Below are 19,183 nucleotides of genomic sequence, written 5' to 3' on the forward strand. Positions count from 1 at the left end.
AACAGGCATTATGTGTGTTTGCATTTTGAAATGAATGAACAAGAAGTTGCACAAGACATTAGATGGCGGACTATAAACTTTCACAAGTGACAGTAATTTGAGAACAAGCTTGGGAATGTGTCTCTTAGTAAGCAGTAACAAACCAGAATGAACATTATGAACAGAAATATTAGTAGCTTGCAAAATAGCAGGAACTGTTAGAGATAGTATTCCAAATTTGATGATGCAGTCGGAAAAGCAATGGACTCATTTTTGAGAAGTGGGAAAACAAATTGCTACTGTTCCTTTCAGAGTTAAGTTTTTCATTATTTTCCTCATTCACCTCAAGTTGTGCCAATATCAGGTTGGTTCTTTTCATGAGGTGATGACTACTTTCCTTCCCTACCTTCAGCCAGATTGAACATATAGTCATGTTAATGATTCAGCATTTCTTTTCTTTTAGAAAATCTGTTGATCCAATAGGGCACTTACAAAAGGAAATGTGTTCATTTGAGATCTCTAGCCAGATTTCTTACTAGATTACTTATTTTCCAGTAACAGAAAATAGTGTGTTATTTACATTAATATCCATCCACAGACACAGATGTAGTCTGAGGAAAGTGTGATACAGCCATTGCTTCCAATGATCCAATGATTTGGTAGATAATATTAGTTACAGGCTGTATCTTGATTCAGGTTTTGTTAACTGTCATTGAGGAAATGTTATCCAATTATGTAGCAAGAATATCACATGTGATCAAGACTGGAGTTTTGGTGTAATTATTGATATACACGGTGCAATGAAAAAGGTGTGGCCGAGCTTTCAGGAAACATTCCTCACACATAGAGGAAGAAAATATATGTGGACATGGGTTCTAAATGCTTTATTCTCATGTTACAGCACAGTTTCTACAACTTTTAACCAAATCAATCATCTACATTGAAACAAAGCCGCCTCTGTGAACAGTACATTTGCACTTTAGTGAGGGTGCACACATGGTGTGGATACTGCATGTTCTCATGTAGCATTTTCCAGAGATTCATGTGGTCAAAATTACTTGTTGCAGCTAATTGTGTTAGGGTTGTCGTCAACTGCACAGAGAATCTCCTTCTTCAGGTGAGCTGTCCTCATCCTTTTGGGCCTCCCCAAATCACAAGGGATAGGCTTAAATGGTCCCATAATCCTTGAAAGGATGATCAGTTGCTTCAGTCGTCATCCTGTTACTGCTCTATTGTTCTGGAAAGCTCTCCTGATACAAACAGTGAGCACCACAGCCACTACCACCTGCTGATCCATACAGCAAATTGGCATCTGCCAATCCTGCATGTGAGTACACTTCGATTGCACAATACCGGAAAGCAAGATTGTGATAACACTAAACAGTTGAAGCTATGTTGTTGAGCAGTGACTTAGTCACATGTCAACATTACCTTCATTCAATTGGAGCAACCAACATCGATGGTAGACCTAAGAATTAGAACTTACTGTACATTCTAACCAAATGTAACCAGGATGTTGTTTTGAACATTTCATATAAGAAAGTGTTTCATGTAATGCTGATTCATTCTGTTTGTGTGTTTCCCATGACTGATGTGATGTGAAGAGAAGTAGTAAATGAGCTGTAACACGGAAATAAAGTATTCCTGGACCCATGTCCCTATAACACATTTTATTCCTCTATGTGTGAGGAATGTTTCCTGAAAGTTTGGCGATATCTTTTTGTTACCGGCTGTATAGTTTTAATTAAAAGTAGTTTCAGCCATCCCATAAAATACCTGGTAGTGTCAATATGCAAGGATATGTACAGGCTGCATCAAACCAGTAAACAGGCGGATCTCTCTCTCTCTCTCTCTCTCTCTCTCTCTCACACACACACACACACACACACACACACACAAATAAACAAACAATCTAATAGGTTGTGTCTAATGGTTGTATTGTTTTAATGCGCTGTTACATATTGAACTGGAATACCAGTGGACTTTGAGCATTTAAATCGTGTTTTACCAACATTCAAGAGAAAAGGATAAAAGTCTTAGTAAGCAAACACTGAAGTAAAGAACAGTAATCTTTAAAGCATTTGAGGGAGTGGGATTCAGATTACCTTTATTTTCTATGATTTCTGTAAAGAAGTCAAGGCAAAATAATGCTGTGAAAGGGAAGCAGCTGGCATCAACTCCCTGTCTTGCCACACGAAGTATGTACTCCATCTCCATTGACCTCATGATAGATAGGGCATTAATCCATGCTGTAAAAAATATTTTTTCATATTTTGCTTTCAGCAATTTTTCAGAGAGTATGTGGTCAAAAGTAACACAACATGGTTGATAGCTTTTGTTGGTTCATAATAATCTTTTTGTGCTTATCTGCGACTCAGCATCTCCGCTATATGGTGAGTGGCAACTTTCCTTCTCAGAATATTGTTTCAGTTAAAATTGATCATATTCAGATCTGTGTAGTTGCACAAACAACCCATGACATCCATATAGAATTACATATAATCCATACTCAGAAGGTGATCAAAACTAGTCCCATCAAAAATATGGATGTAGAACTGAGACAACAAAATCAAAATTAATTTTTAAAGACTGAAAATGTTGCTAAGTTTATGCGCAATGCTCTGTCTTGTAGCTATCCAAACATTAATGACATTTTGCTACTGATACGTTACCAGATAAGATTTGAACTTCCTACTGTGAGCACTAATTATTATAACATGTGAAATGTAAGATCTTTTGTGGTTTACCTCTCAGTAGCAAATGCACACTTCAGTGTTCACTGCCTGGCACAGTGGGTGAACATGTAGCCACATATCTGGAATGTGAATTAGTTACAGACCTTAAGTAAGCTTGTTTACAATTCAAGGGGTAGAGTGAACGAGATAGTAGAAGTATGTTGACACAAACTTACCACTAGAATGTCATGTCTGGGGCATCGATCAGGCCTTCATTGATTCAGGATTACACAACTTGGGGAACACAACCTAGGTGGATAGCTGGTTTCCTTCAACTATGTGTGATATAAAACAACTCTTAGCCAGGCAGGCATTAACATTTCAAATAGCATGAGACTTCCCTTCCAAAATATGAACATCTACTCCACTTAAAGAATCTGAGAGGTCAACAGTTCAAATGAAATCTGTCTTACAAGAGCTTCGCAATTAAAGACAAAGAAATAGTAGAAGTTGTGTAATGATTACTTTAGTTGTAGATTGAAAGAAAAATAATACCTGCACCTGTGAATTTTCTCACCATTATTTGTTCATATTGTTAAAAATCTGATTTCATCATCCTTATTTCTCAACAAAAAGTAGACATTGGTGCTCCATACAGGAATACATGTGATTATAAGTGCCCCTATGGAAATGCATTTGAGAAAATTTGTAGTGTGTCTTTCCAGTAGATTCTAACAAAGATGACTGCAAATTTCTCTCTGCTTACCACAGTTCCCCAGCAAATAGATATTTTATTTTATATCCCAACTAAATGTTTGTTACCTTGGTCTCAGGTGCAGAAACAACAAAATGGAAATTCGAAATCAATAGAAAAAGAGAAGCTGTAATAAAATGAATTTCCTCACTTAATACAATATATATCTATCATGATACCAGTATAAAGGAGATTGATAATTATCTGATATCTCCTCCTCTGAACATGGCGGGAACCCCATTTAGCTGGAAAGAAAAAAGAATGGAGGAAGTCTGCCCTGGAATATGTACAAGCTATCCTCTGCTCGTTTCTCAGTTGACATGGACCCTCTTGCCTCACTGAGCAACCTGCCTGTACATAGCACAAACCCTAGATAGTTCCACGAAAGTCTTTGTCCATAACAAATACACTAACCACAAATAGAACCTACTTGTAAGAGGTTGTTATTTGTTCTGCATAAAAAATCATATCCCTACAACCTTTGTGCCTGTGGGTTCTGCAGCTTCAAAGGAGTGCCAGAGTCATCCATATGTGCTGATAACCTTCCAAAGCCTCAACAGACATAGCCCTCTTACCAGCTAGTTCATAGATAGATATCTTTTTCATGTTGTTGTTGTTGTTGTCTTCAGTCCTGAGACTGGTTTGATGCAGCTCTCCATGCTACTCTATCCTGTGCAAGCTGCTTCATCTCCCAGTACCTACTGCAACCTACATCCTTCTGAATCTGCTTAGTGTACTCATCTCTCGGTCTCCCTCTACGATTTTTACCCTCCACGCTGCCCTCCAATGCTAAATTTGTGATCCCTTGATGCCTCAAAACATGTCCTACCAACCGATCCCTTCTTCTAGTCAAGTTGTGCCACAAACTTCTCTTCTCCCCAATCCTATTCAATACCTCCTCATTAGTTACGTGATCTATCCACCTTATCTTCAGTATTCTTCTGTAGCACCACATTTCGAAAGCTTCTATTCTCTTCTTGTCCAAACTAGTTATCGTCCATGTTTCACTTCCATACATGGCTACACTCCAAACAAATACTTTCAGAAACGACTTCATGATACATAAATCTATATTCGATGTTAACAAATTTCTCTTCTTCAGAAACGCTTTCCTTGCCATTGCCAGTCTACATTTTATATCCTCTCTACTTCGACCATCATCAGTTATTTTGCTCCCCAAATAGCAAAACTCCTTTACTACTTTAAGTGTCTTATTTCCTAATCTAATTCCCTCAGGATCACCCGATTTAATTTGACTACATTCCATTATCCTCGTTTTGCTTTTGTTAATGTTCATCTTATATCCTCCTTTCAAGACACTGTCCATTCCGTTCAACTGCTCTTCCAAGTCCTTTGCCGTCTCCGACAGAATTACAATGTCATCGGCGAACCTCAAAGTTTTTACTTCATCTCCATGAATTTTAATACCTACTCCAAATTTTTCTTTTGTTTCCTTTACTGCTTGCTCAATATACAGATTGAATAACATCGGGGAGAGGCTACAACCCTGTCTCACTCCTTTCCCAACCACTGCTTCCCTTTCATGCCCCTCGACTTATTACTGCCATCTGGTTTCTGTACAAATTATAAATAGCCTTTCGCTCCCTGTATTTTACCCCTGCCACCTTTAGAATTTGAAAAAGAGTATTCCAGTCAACATTGTCAAAAGCTTTCTCTAAGTCTACAAATGCTAGAAACGTAGGTTTGCCTTTTCTTAATCTTTCTTCTAAGATAAGTCGTAAGGTCAGTATTGCCTCACGTGTTCCAACATTTCGACGGAATCCAAACTGATCCTCCCCGAGGTCTGCATCTACCAGTTTTTCCATTCGTCTGTAAAGAATTCGCGTTAGTATTTTGCAGCCGTGGCTTATTAAACTGATAGTTCGGTAATTTTCACATCTGTCAGCACCTGCTTTCTTTGGGATTGGAATTATTATATTCTTCTTGAAGTCTGAGGGTATTTCGCCTGTCTCATACATCTTGCTCACCAGCTGGTAGAGTTTTGTCAAGACTGGTTCTCCCAAGGCCGTCAGTAGTTCTAATGGAATGTTGTCTACTCCGGGGGCCTTGTTTCGACTCAGGTCTTTCAGTGCTCTGTCAAACTCTTCACGCAGTATCGTATCTCCCATTTCGTCTTCATCTACATCCTCTTCCATTTCCATAATATTGTCCTCAAGTACATCGCCCTTGTATAAACCTTCTATATACTCCTTCCACCTTTCTGCCTTCCCTTCTTTGCTTAGAACTGGGTTGCCATCTGAGCTCTTGATATTCATACACATGGTTCTCTTCTCTCCAAAGGTCTCTTTAATTTTCCTGTAGGCAGTATCTATCTTACCCCTAGTGAGATAAGCTTCTACATCCTTACATTTGTCCTCTAGCCATCCCTGTTTAGCCATTTTGCACTTCCTGTCAATCTCATTTTTGAGACGTTTGTATTCCTTTTTGCCTGCTTCATTTACTGCATTTTTATATTTTCTCCTTTCATCAATTAAATTCAATATTTCTTCTGTTACCCAAGGATTTCTAGCAGCCCTCGTCTTTGTACCTACTTTATCCTCTGCTGCCTTCACTACTTCATCCCTCAGAGCTACCCATTCTTCTTCTACTGTATTTCTTTCCCCTATTCCTGTCAATTGTTCCCTTATCCTCTCCCTGAAACTCTGTACAACCTCTGGTTCTTTCAGTTTATCCAGGTCCCATCTCCTTAATTTCCCACATTTTTGAAGTTTCTTCAGTTTTAATCTACAGGTCATAACCAATAGATTGTGGTCAGAGTCCACATCTGCCCCTGGAAATGTCTTACAACTTAAAACCTGGTTCCTAAATCTCTGTCTTACCATTATATAATCTATCTGATACCTTTTAGTATCTCCAGGGTTCTTCCACGTATACAACCTTCTTTCATGATTCTTAAACCAAGTGTTAGCTATGATTATGTTGTGCTCTGTGCAAAATTCTACTAGGCGGCTTCCTCTTTCATTTCTTAGCCCCAATCCATATTCACCTACTATGTTTCCTTCTCTCCCTTTTCCTACACTCGAATTCCAGTCACCCATTACTATTAAATTTTCGTCTCCCTTCACTATCTGAATAATTTCTTTTATTTCATCGTACATTTCTTCAATTTCTTCATCATCTGCAGAGCTAGTTGGCATATAAACTTGTACTACTGTAGTAGGTGTGGGCTTCGTATCTATCTTGGCCACAATAATGCGTTCACTATGCTGTTTGTAGTAGCTTACCCGCATTCCTATTTTCCTATTCATTATTAAACCTACTCCTGCATTACCCCTATTTGATTTTGTGTTTATAACCCTGTAGTCACCTGACCAGAAGTCTTGTTCCTCCTGCCACCGAACTTCACTAATTCCCACTATATCTAACTTCAACCTATCCATTTCCCTTTTTAAATTTTCTAACCTACCTGCCCGATTAAGGGATCTGACATTCCATGCTCCGATCCGTAGAACGCCAGTTTTCTTTCTCCTGATAACGACATCCTCCTGAGTAGTCCCCGCCCGGAGATCCGAATGGGGGACTATTTTACCTCCGGAATATTTTACCCAAGAGGATGCCATCATCATTTAATCATACAGTAAAGCTGCATGTCCTCGGGAAAAATTACGGCTGTAGTTTCCCCTTGCTTTCAGCCGTTCGCAGTACCAGCACAGCAAGGCCATTTTGGTTAATGTTCCAAGGCCAGATCAGTCAATCATCCAGACTGTTGCCCCTGCAACTACTGAAAAGGCTGCTGCCCCTCTTCAGGAACCACACGTTTGTCTGGCCTTTCAACAGATACCCCTCCGTTGTGGTTGCACCTACGGTACGGCCATCTGTATCGCTGAGGCACGCAAGCCTCCCCACCAACGGCAAGGTCCATGGTTCATGGTCCATGGCTTTTCATAACGAAACCAAATATCACTGCTAACCAGTATTCCGCTCCTCTTATACTACCCAATGCTCCTCAGCAGAAAACTCAACAATTTCCTAGAGCTTCAACTTTCTCTCATATCTCGAGGTGGGAGACATCCCCAAATCCTGCTCCCCCTCTTTGCAGCAGTATCCCATTGTGTGATCCTGTGTAATGTCCTAGTCCATTCCTTGGCCAATACTGTTACCAACCTCACAACCTGCGGAACTTTCTTCTGTGAATGACCCAAAGGGACCACATATGACAGTGGACATTTGATATACTATTTATGTTGTAACCACTTTGCAACATTCTTTGTAGGTGTAATAAGTTAACAGCTGAATATGTGTGCCACCAAACTGTAGCAGACTGCAAGCTTGAAGACATTGTCACTGATCATGTTGCATGCTGCAACACTAATCACTAATCGCCTCAGCAGTTGTATGTTGTTCCATCCTGAAATTTCCATTATCCCACACTAAAATAATTTTAGGTGGAATGTTTTTGGAGCACTTCAGCAATTGTAATTGACATAGTTATTTCAGTTTTCCAGTAAACATTACTCTTTTCAAGTTAATAATTAAATTATTTTCAGATATTTTGATAATTGTAGTACCCAAAACATCTGTATGCGTACTTATTACTAACTCCAAACATTGAGCAAAGAATCAACTGTCTAGCTAGGAATCACACGTTACATGTGTGCTATTAGACTGTTTCTGGTGCTCAGGTATTCTACCAGCAGATGAAGGAAGAACTCTACTGACTAAATTACTACACAATGAGGGATATTTTTCCTCTTTCCGCTGCTGTTTTCAAATATGAGTTGTCCAATTTGCATGCACTGTGTACCATTTACCTATTGTTGTTGATCAGGTTTGAAAATTGACATCTGGCCTTAGATGCTCAATTTGTGCTGCTTTTATTGGCCTGTGAGTGTAGAGTTAGGTTTAGTATTCCATGACCTTATTGAGTGACAATTGGATGTTGTGAACTGTCAGTCACCATTGATGGTATTTTGACAGAACTCATGTATGCATTAATTGATTTCACTGCATGTGCTCGACAGAACATGGTAAAAATCACAACACAAAAAGTAGTGCCGTTGTGGCCGAGCGGTTGTAGGCGCTTCAGTCCAGAACCACGCTGCTGCTATGACAGCAGATTCAAATCCTGCCTCGGGCATGGATGTGTGTGATGTCCTTAGGTTAGTTAGGTTTAAGTAGTTCTAAGTGAAGGGATCTGATGGCCTCAGATGTTAAGCCCATAGTGCTTGAACCATTTTTGAACAAAAAGCAGTTATCTTGTTTTGCAGATCGCCAAGATAAATATTTTTTTTTATGCACTGCTTGTCATTAAAATTGCAGCACAAGAAAGGACAACAAATAACAAAATTTTACTGATTTTGCATATACAGTACAGGAGCTTGTTAGGAAGAATATACGATGAAATGTGTCAGTGATTTGGCGGTATACAAAGTGCAAAATTTAATAGATGGAGGCTCATAGCAGCCTAGGCACTAAGTCAAATTAAGTTTGGATGACAGGTACAAGTACATCATTCTATGATGCTTCAAGTCTGTGTCAGAGTTGATTAATTGTAGGTGCTGGTGAGTGATAGCATCCCACTCTCTCAGAACCCATGACGAGATGTTTTTAGTAGGTGAGAGATCTGGAGATATGTTGGCCAGAAAAAATAAACACACACTGTATCAAAGTGATCAGGATAACAAAGGATACATGCAATCTTGTTTTCTTGTTGAAAGGTAAGGCACAGACACTAGCCTTAACATATCAGAAATGTCATGACAGCTGCTCAGATTAACAGCTGTATGAACTGGAGATGATTGTGTTGTGTACCCAATGGCACCCCATACTGTCATGCCAGGTGTTGGGGCCACGCGACTGAAGAGTGCCATCTGGCAATGCTTATTCTCTTCTGAGCCTCAACACAAGCACATGTCCATTGTAATGCTGTATGCAGAATGGGACCTGTCTAGAAAGATGATATGGTGCCATACCTGTGTCCATTGTTGTCATTGGATGTACCACTGCTGGTGGGACTCTGTCTGCTGTTGCATCAAAGGAATCTGCACTTGTGCTCACTGTGCTGTCATTTTGTGTTACACCATACATTGTTACAGTGTCAGTGTGGATACTTGACATGCTGCAAACAAATCCGTATTCTGACACAAGGTACATGATGCTGTATGAGCCTGCATGGCCATGTGAGAAATGTCTTGTCCTCTCAGGTGCCAATCATGCATGATGACTGAGATCCTGGCAGTGAGTGTAGCCTTTCTGAATCCGTCAATTCCATTTTCATACTACAGCCTTGGGATCGCAGCTAATGTGAGCAGCAGTATTGTGGGCCAATATACTACAGTCTTGGTAGGCCATGATCGTTCCATGGTGAAATTTCCACTTGTGCTAGGTGTTTCTCCTTCTTACATAAGGCATACCATAATTTTCTCACAGACAATCCACATTCAACCGCAATTTCTAAATGAGAAATGTGCTGTGTACTCTTTCCTTGTGCTTTTACTCCTGTGTACTTTGTGTGTTTGTGCTGAAATGCTAGTCATTTTATATCCTAGCATATGTGTCAGTTTGACATTTGTTGCATGCCATTTTCAAGTTGTCGCAATTTTAATGGTCGGTAGTGTATGTTTATCTATGCTTCCACTACCTTGAAAACTGCAATGCTTAATGCACCCAACACACTGTTTAACCTTCAGTACTGTTGCTAAAACTTCATTCTAGCAGAGAGTTAAAGATATAACTCTACTCAGAGTATTTGTTGTGATGATGTAAATGACAAGTTAAACTTGAAACAGTGTTTAGAAGGAAAGAAGCAGCATATTACAAGTTATTTTTTTAGTTTGTTAATGGGAGATGTTTAGATGGTGTAAAAGGTAATACAGTGCACACAAAGATAGGCACTCAGGTTCAAATCTATGTCCAACACACTGTTTTAAATTGACGTAGACAATTGTATTCCAGGTAATCTGCCTTCATTGGAAGCTGGAGATGTTTCCTATCATGTCATCTTTATCTTTCTAATTAAAAGATACTGAGCTAGTTAGCACAGTAGCACTCTGCACTCGCATGCCGGCAGCAGCTGTTAAAATTCGCATCTGACCATCCAAATTTAGGTTTTCCATGATTTCCCTTAAACACTCCAGGCAATTTTCAGGATGCTCCCTTTGAAAGGATGTGGCCACTTTCCTTCCTCATCCTTGAAACATTTCAAGCTTGTGCTCCATCTGTAATGACCTAGTTGTTGATGGGGCATTAAACATTATATTATTTTTCAATTAATTGGACAGATATGTAATACTTAAAGATGGCTTGGTGTTGCCAGGAGAAACAGTGACCTGCTTTTATATTTTATTGTGGTGACCAATTTTGTATGAATTGTGCCATCTTCACATCTAAAATGTTGAGGAGATGACAGTTATCATTTTCTTTCATATTATTCTAAAAATTTTTGTGACAGTTTGAAAATACTTTATTACATCAAGGAGATGGAGTTGTTATTTTGATTTGTAAAGGGGTGGAGCCTTTTTTGTTATGCCATGTAGCACCACCACCACCACACTGCTGGTGCAGTCTGCTTTTGCTATGCTATAAATTTTCAAAAAGTTTGAAGAACCAATATTAAGTGAGGAATCTAGAAGTCTGCTGTATCCTCCTGTGTATCACTCCTGTAGCAAATGCGAAGAAAATATTTGTCTGGGTCGCCATGATTGTCTGGGTCGCCCTGAGCACAGAGGCATTTAAGCAATCATTCTTCCTGCACACCGTATACACATGGAAGAGAAAAAACCATAATGTGACGCAGTGGGAGGTACCCTCTGCCATGCACATCACCGTAGTTTTCAGAGTATGCGTGCAGATTTAGAATACTAAGACAGCTCTGAAAATCTTTTAAAACAACTGTCTCTGTTTGTGAGGGGAACGTATTTGTTGAATGTGTCCAGATGTAATTAAATGTTTTATATGTGAAATGTTGGCATTATGTTTGAATCATGTGTAAACTTGGCATTTTATTTACATTCATATTTAATGCTAATGCTATTCTGTATTTCTCTGAATAGAACATTGTGCACATCAGAAGTGCAGACAGTACGAAGTAGAGGTTGAGGAAGAAAGTATAGTACCTACTGCAAGAATCAAATCCATTAAAGTTGTGTGCCGCTATTTTGATGAATTCCGAAGTGACTTCTTCATGTTCGTATCTCAACTCCATAGGCAAAATGCAGAAAGAAAATGGAAGTTCCACCATTTGGGTAAGTCAACAAAAGCTTCTTCTGTGGTACACAATGTTTTCGGATTTTTTTTTTTTTTAATTATGATTTTATACGATATTATGAACCTATGTTTGAAGCCTCTAAAATTTTATTTAACATGTTCAAATGGAAAAGGTGGGACATATTATTTGTTTCTTTTTTGTAATTATAGTGTATGTGTGTGTGTGTGTGTGTGTGTGTGTGTGTGTGTGTGTGTGTGTGTGTGTGTGTAGTTAATTCAAATTTTGCCAATACAACTACCGATAGTGCAGTAAGAGTTATATTATTTTCCCCTGGGCAATACACAAGTTATCATCATAAGTGTTCTGCCTAACTGCAGGTTTTCATACAGTAGTTCCCCATGCTCTCCTGTCTTCTAACATCCTCTTCAGGTCCATGTAATTTCTGCTTCCCTTTACGTTGTTTGTCAACATGTAGCTCCTCCTTCCTCTCAATCTCCTCCCATAAACTAGACCTTCAAAGCATCTGATAGCAAGCACTCCCATCTCAATGAATGTCCCATCCAGTTCTTCCTTTTTCTTATAACCCGCAGCAGTCTTCTCCACTCACCAACCCTTGCCAACACTTTTTGTACTCACTCTTTCCATCTACCTTATCCTATCCATTTTCATCCACATCCACATCTCAAATACTTCTAGTTTTTGCCATCTTCTTGTCTCAGAGTCCATGTTTCTACCCCATAGAGTGTCACACTTCAGAAAAGACAATTGCCTAGTTTTTTCCTCAGATCTTTATCTATTTTGCCACAAAGTATTTATTTTATTTTAATTTTTTTATTTGATACAAGATAATAATAATTAATTTTCTGATTACAGTAGTCATTGTGACCACATGATCAACAGAACCAAAGTACATATTAGTATAAACTGACATACTGCATCGCTTCTACATGTGATAGCACTAGTTATTAAGTGAGACTACATGGACATACTGCATCGCTTCTACATATGATAGCACTAGTTATTAAGTGAGACTACATGATCTGATCAACATAAAGTAAATAATAGAGACCTTTCCACCAAAATCCTCAGCTCCACAGAAGTTTCGGTCCTGTCTAAAGGCCTCACCTTTAGACCTACACCCAAATTCAACCATTCTGGATTTGTCAAAGACCTACTCTCGTTCTCTCAATCCCTACAAAGGAAGCATTTCTTTGCCACCAATCCCTCCTACCAAAACCATCCTAATTCCAACACTGAACCCTGCCTCTTCCAGTTCATACTGCCATCCAACTGTGATCCTCCCCTATCCCACCAAACCACCTTCTGGTCAACTTCTAGGAATTCCTTACCATCAACTTAACCTCACCATCCTTCCACAGGTCCCATCCTCAGAACACCAACCTTTCAGGAGAAGAAAGAGCAGCCATACACAATGTCAAAACACACCCTGACCTAATGATTATACCTGCTGACAAAGGCTCTAACACTGTTGTTATGAATTGCAGTCACTACCTGACAGAAGGCCTATGCCAGTTATCTGAGTCCTCCACCTATGAACAGTGCCAGAGTGATCACATCCCAGTAGTCCAACCAACTCCAATCTCTGCCTAAAGTCTTATGCTGTTCCCAGAACATCTCCCCTGAATCCTTTTCTCTTCTCACCCCTATGACACCCCGCTCACCCACCTTTTACTTGCCCCCCCCCCCCCCCCCAAATCCACAAACCCAACAATCCTGGACACCCCATTGTGGCTGGTTGTTGTGCTCCCACTGAAAAAATTTCAGCCCTCATTGACCATCACCTCCAACCTATTGCCCATAATCTAGCCTCCCACATTAAAGGCACCAACCACTTCTTTCATCGACTCTCCATCATCCCCACCCCTTTACCTCCTGGATCCCTACTTGTCAATGTTGACGCCACCTTCCTTTACACCCACATCCTTCATGACTGGTCTTACAACTATTGAACATTTCCTTTCCCAACATCCAAACCCTCTACCTCATTCCTCATACACCTTACTAACTTTATCGTAACCCACAAGTACTTCTATTTGAAGGGTAGGTACGTAAACAAATCCACGGCACAGCTGTGAGCACCTGCGTGGCACCCTCCTATGCCAACTTTCTTATGGGCCATGTAGAGGAGACTTTCCAAGCCTCCCAAAACACCAAACCCCCTTGTCTGGTTCAGGTTCATTGATGATATCATGATGATCTGGACTCAGGGCCAAGATGCTCTACTTTTGTTCCTTCGCAACCTCAACACCTTCTCCCCTATTTGCTTCACATGGTCTTCCTCAAACCAGTGTGCCACCTTCCTAGGTGTTGACCACTTCCATTCTGATGGCCCCATCTGCACTTCTGTCCACATTAAATCCACCAACCACCAACAGTACCTACATTTTGACAGCTGTCATCCCTTTCACACGAAAAAATGCCCTCCATACAGCATAGCCACCCAGGGACAGTACATCTGCAGTGACAAAAACTCCCTTGTCCAGTATGCTGAGGATCTCGCTAAGGCTTTCACAGACATGCACTAGCCGCAAGACCTAGTCTGCAAATAGATCTCCAATGCCATTTCCCATCATACCCCCCAATCCTCCCACAACCCCCCAAGAACCAGCCACAAAGGATTGTCCACGACGACATCCTTCACCAGGCCTTTGATTACCTATCATCGCTCGCTGAAATGAGGAACATCCTAACCAAGATATTTCCCATCCCTCCTAAAGCAGTGTTCCTTTGCCCACCCAACTTCTACAACATCCTAGTCCATCCTTATGCCACTCTCAATCCCAACCTCTTGACACAAGGATCATACCCCTCTGGAAGACACAAGTGCAAAACCTGCCCAATCCACCCCCAGCACTTCCTATTTCAGTCCTGTCACAGTTTATTATACCCCATCAGGGGCTGGGCCACCTGTGGAAGCAGCCTTGTCATTTACCAGCTCTGCTGTATTCATTGCACAGCTTTTTATGTTGGTATGACTATCAACCAGCTGTTCACAAAGATGAATGGGCACTACCAAACTGTGGCCAAGAACAAAGTAGACTACCCTATGGCACAACATGCAGCTGAACATAACACACTTGATTTCAATAGCTTCTTCTCTACCTGTGCCATCTGGATCCTTCCTCCATCACCAACTTTTCTGAACTGCACAGATGGGAGTGATCCTTACAACACAGTCTCTACTCCCATAATTATCCTGGTCTCAACCTATGGTAACTCTCTGTCCTAATGCCCTTCATCCAACAGTTTCCACCCCATCTGTCCTGTTATCTCCTCCCCATTCTCATCTCCCACCCTTGTTATTTCCAGCCCTCTGCCAATGCATCTGCCCACCTTTCCCCACTCATCTGTTTCTTTGCTCCTTTTTTCCCTACCTCCCTGCCCCACAACCTCCTGACATTGCACCTTTTGGCAGTCTAGTCCCTGCACACTCCACTAGGCACCATTTGTCTCTCTCCCCACCCATACACTACTACTATCCCTTCCCCTTCCCTACCACCTCCAGATTGCTGCTTGCATCCCACATGGTAGTTGCATTCTGGCCCGAGATGCTGGAGGTGGTGGTCATGTATGTGTGAGGTGTGCTTGTTTGTATGTGTGAAAGGCGTGTTTGTCTTTTACTGATGAAGGCTTCAGCCAAAAACTATGTGAGTGCCTTTTAAGTGTGCATTTCTGCAACTTGTGTCTTCTTTGTAGTAAGTAGCAATCTGTCTTTTCCTGCGTTGTCAAAGTAAATTATAGTATGAAGTGAAGTGAAATAATACACAATTAACAGTATTTGGTAAATGAGGTTCACTTACTATGACGATCCAGAAATGCAGGAACAGAATAGAAGCAGTGGTCAAGCAAGAACTGTTTTAACATTGCCTTATATGTTGGTTGGTTGGTTTGTTTAAAGAGGGGGAAGGGACCGAAGGGCTAGGTCATTAGTCCCTTGTTCCTATTAAAATAATTCTGCAAGAGAAAGAATAAAACAAGTGCCTTAAATGTATTTAATGGTGGTATGCATTTTAAGTAACAAAGCATGTAGTTATACACTGACAGAAAAAATCATAACATAAAAAAAAATGAATTTAGATTACTGAAATTTTGGTACTTCATTTGTCTAGGTAACATATTTACATATTTAAGTGATTAACATTACAAGATCACAGGTTAATGTAAGTGTGAGATAAGCCATTGCAAATATGAAATGCTGGTACAGTAATAACCAGTGTAACTGCCAGGATTTTTGAATGCAAGCATGTAAACGTCCATGCATTGTGTTATACAGGTACCAGATGTCAGTTTGTGGGATGAAGTTCCATGCCTGTTGAACTTGGATGGCCAATACAGGGACAGTTAATTCTGTTTCTGGATGATGCTGGAGTTGTCTGATGATGTCCTATATGTGCTTGAATTGTGCAGAGCTTGTTGGGTTACAACAGTGGTATGTGGGCGAGTGTTATCCTGTTTTGAAATCACCCCCTGGAATGCAGTTACCAAATGGCAGCACAACAGATTGAAGCACCAGATTGACGTACAAATTTGCAGTCAGGGTACATGGGATAACTACGAGAGTGACCCTGCTGCCATACGAAATCACACTTCAGACCATAACCCGAGGTGTAGATCCAGTTTGTCTAGCACATAGATAGGTTGGTTGCAGAGCGTCAACTGACTTCTTCCTAACAAACTCATGGCCTTCACTGGCACCAAGACAGAACCAGCTTTCATCAAAAAATACAACAGACTTCTACTCTGCCTTCCAATGAGCTCTTGCTTGGCATGCTACAGGATGTCTGGTTCAGAACTGTCCTTGAAGTAATCGATTTGTTACAGCTCGTTGTGTAACTGTTGCACAAATTGCTGCTGCAGATACAGTATGATGTGCCAGAATCATACAGCAAACACGATGGTCTTCCCTCTCGGTAGTGTCACGTAGCTGTCCAAAGCCTGGTCTTATTGTGCTCATACATTCTTGTGACCACCACTGCCAGCAGTCATTTACAGTGGCTGTATTCCTGCCAGATCTTTGTGCAATATAGCAGAATGAACATCCAGCTTCTCATAGCCCTATTACATGACCTCAGTCAAACTCAGTGAGGTGTTGATGATGGTGTCTTTGTCACCTTAAAGGCTTCATGACTAACATCAACGCAACACGTCCAGCCTCAGAGGTAACTAACGCTCATGGCTGTTACACGTTGTATTTAAAGCAAATCTTAATTACAGCCTCATAGTGGCACTACTAACGCCACTCTTATGTGACTGGTGCAAAATGTAAGTAGACATCATCTTTTGGATGTAGAAACATGCCTACTAACTTTTGTTTGTCGCACAACTCCTTAGTATCGCAGTTTTTTTTCCATCAATGTATAACATGACTCCAGTATGGTATATGGTTCTTTTGTAAAAATTTGTACTTCCTGAGTTTATGTGTAGGTTCAGCTTCTGTCTAATTTCATACACTAGTATATCATAGCTATCGAACATTGGAAAATCCAGGATGGAATAATGGCAGTATTATGAAAAGGCTAGATTACTACTCGCCATATAGAGATTGCTTAACACATTAGCTTTCAATTGAGAGATCTTCTTCTAAAGCAGGTAACACACACCAGGGGTTCCCAACAAAATTTTCTTGAGGATCTCCTCATCGAGCATGATTGGTCGTATCACAATATCTAGTACGTAAAAGAGTCAAATTAAGAGTCTTTTTTATACGTTTTCTATTTTTGGTACTCAGAAAAAACATTGACATATTCATTATTGAAAAAATATTGAGCGGCCAAAACAAAAAAATCTGTTATCATGTGAAATAATTAATTTATTTTTTATTTTAATAGCATCTTGCAGACCGCTCTGGCATAACTTCACCCGTTGGGAACCACTGACACACACACATTCACACAAGCACGACTCACTTACACGACCATAGTTATTTTTGAGTGTGTGTTCTTTTTCAAGATGCTCCCTTTTGTAAAAATTAGTATTTCATGAACATACAAATTAGATAATGGCAGTATTTTCAGCTTTTTAAAAAAACAGATCTACAGTGATCCCTATATTTGGTTTTCTGTACCAGTCTGATATCTTCTCTTGTATTTCAATTTCTTTTTAATTGTTGAATTTACCAAGAAATTTATTCTGTTCATTAGTAGTAACTGCATACTGCAATGATACATTGTCACAACCAGTGAGTAGCTTTGTATTTTGAGTGAGAATCCTAAGTGTGTGTGTAAGTTTATTCAGTTTTTTGTGTAGTCCTCAACAATCAAGTCTCTACTTCTCAGCCGGTCCAGTAAATCTCCCCTGACTTGAGGTTTTGGGTGACTTTTCCTAACTCTGCCCGTGTTCCTAAGGATAACCAGTCCTTTTTCTTCACCCTCTTCCTTCACCCTCAGCCCTTCTACCAGAAGAAGGAGCCACAGGCTCCAAAAGCTTGCAAACTTTAACACCTGTATATGTGTGTCCTCCTGCTGCCACTTGGTGAATGGATTTTTTTTATCTATACAATTACATTATATTTTCAAAAATGGACAGTTTTTTTTTTTTTTTTTTTTTTTTTTTTTTTTTTTTTTTTTTTTTTTTAGATTGTGGAGGTGCAGCTCCCACTTTAAATTCTCCTGAATATATATGTCACTTATCATCTGCTGCTCTTAGTGTTTCATTTAAAAAGGCAAAAATTACTGACTGGGTTGAGTTTACTGCTCTAAACCCATGTCATGAGTCACTTTATCAGTCATTCTTTATTTAAGAAGGCTATTAATCTTCTAAGGATGATTTTTTCCATAGTTTTGCTGAAGGCTGACAAAACTTTAACTGGCCTATAATTAACAATTTCTCATTTGGTACCCTTCTTTTGGAATTTTTAGACTATTTGGAAATACACCACTCTCTCTCAAGTGATGAATTTACCATGCCTGCTGTTGGATCCTCAATAAATGTTGCTCTTGCTTTGTGGATAGTATCTGGTATATCATGAGCACCCACTGAATATTTATTTATAATTTTTGACAATTCCTCAGGTGTCACTGAACACACAAATAATGTATTCTACACCCCAATGGGTGATTGGTTGGTGTCCACATATGTCAACTGATGTAAGTTTGAGGGATTAGTAGGTATTACTGGATGCAGTTCTGCTTTGGTGGAGATGGTTAAATGTTTCACCTTTCGACAAATGGTACAAATTCTCAACAGCATGTATACTTCCTTTTAAGGTTGGGGAAGTAATAGTACCCACCAATTTTCCATGTACACTCCTGGAAATTGAAATAAGAACACCGTGAATTCATTGTCCCAGGAAGGGGAAACTTTATTAACACATTCCTGGGGTCAGATACATCACATGATCACACTGACAGAACCACAGGCACATAGACACAGGCAACAGAGCAAGCACAATGTCGGCACTAGTACAGTGTATATCCACCTTTCGCAGCAATGCAGGCTGCTATTCTCCCATGGAGACAATCGTAGAGATGCTGGATGTAGTCCTGTGGAACGGCTTGCCATGCCATTTCCACCTGGCGCCTCAGTTGGACCAGCGTTCGTGCTGGACCTGCAGACCGCGTGAGACGACGCTTCTTCCAGTCCCAAACA

The 19,183-nt window shown here is 40.1% G+C and overlaps 1 protein-coding gene across 9 annotated transcripts in view; it reads left to right on the top strand.

Moving 5' to 3' along the window:
- LOC126268079 (uncharacterized) overlaps positions 1 to 19,183 on the top strand; it is a 422,439-nt gene that overhangs the window by 33,077 nt on the left and 370,179 nt on the right. For all 9 annotated transcript variants that reach the window (XR_007549078.1, XR_007549079.1, XR_007549077.1 and 6 more), the window contains exon 2: positions 11,421 to 11,612. Coding sequence is in view for 6 of the 9 variants with exons in the window: in XM_049973545.1 (XP_049829502.1) it covers positions 11,529 to 11,612 (84 nt within the window). In the remaining 3 variants the exon portion in view is untranslated. The remainder of the gene's footprint in view (positions 1 to 11,420; positions 11,613 to 19,183) is intronic.

Source organism: Schistocerca gregaria, chromosome 4 (assembly GCF_023897955.1).
Source record: "Schistocerca gregaria isolate iqSchGreg1 chromosome 4, iqSchGreg1.2, whole genome shotgun sequence".
Classification (NCBI taxonomy): domain Eukaryota; kingdom Metazoa; phylum Arthropoda; class Insecta; order Orthoptera; family Acrididae; genus Schistocerca; species Schistocerca gregaria.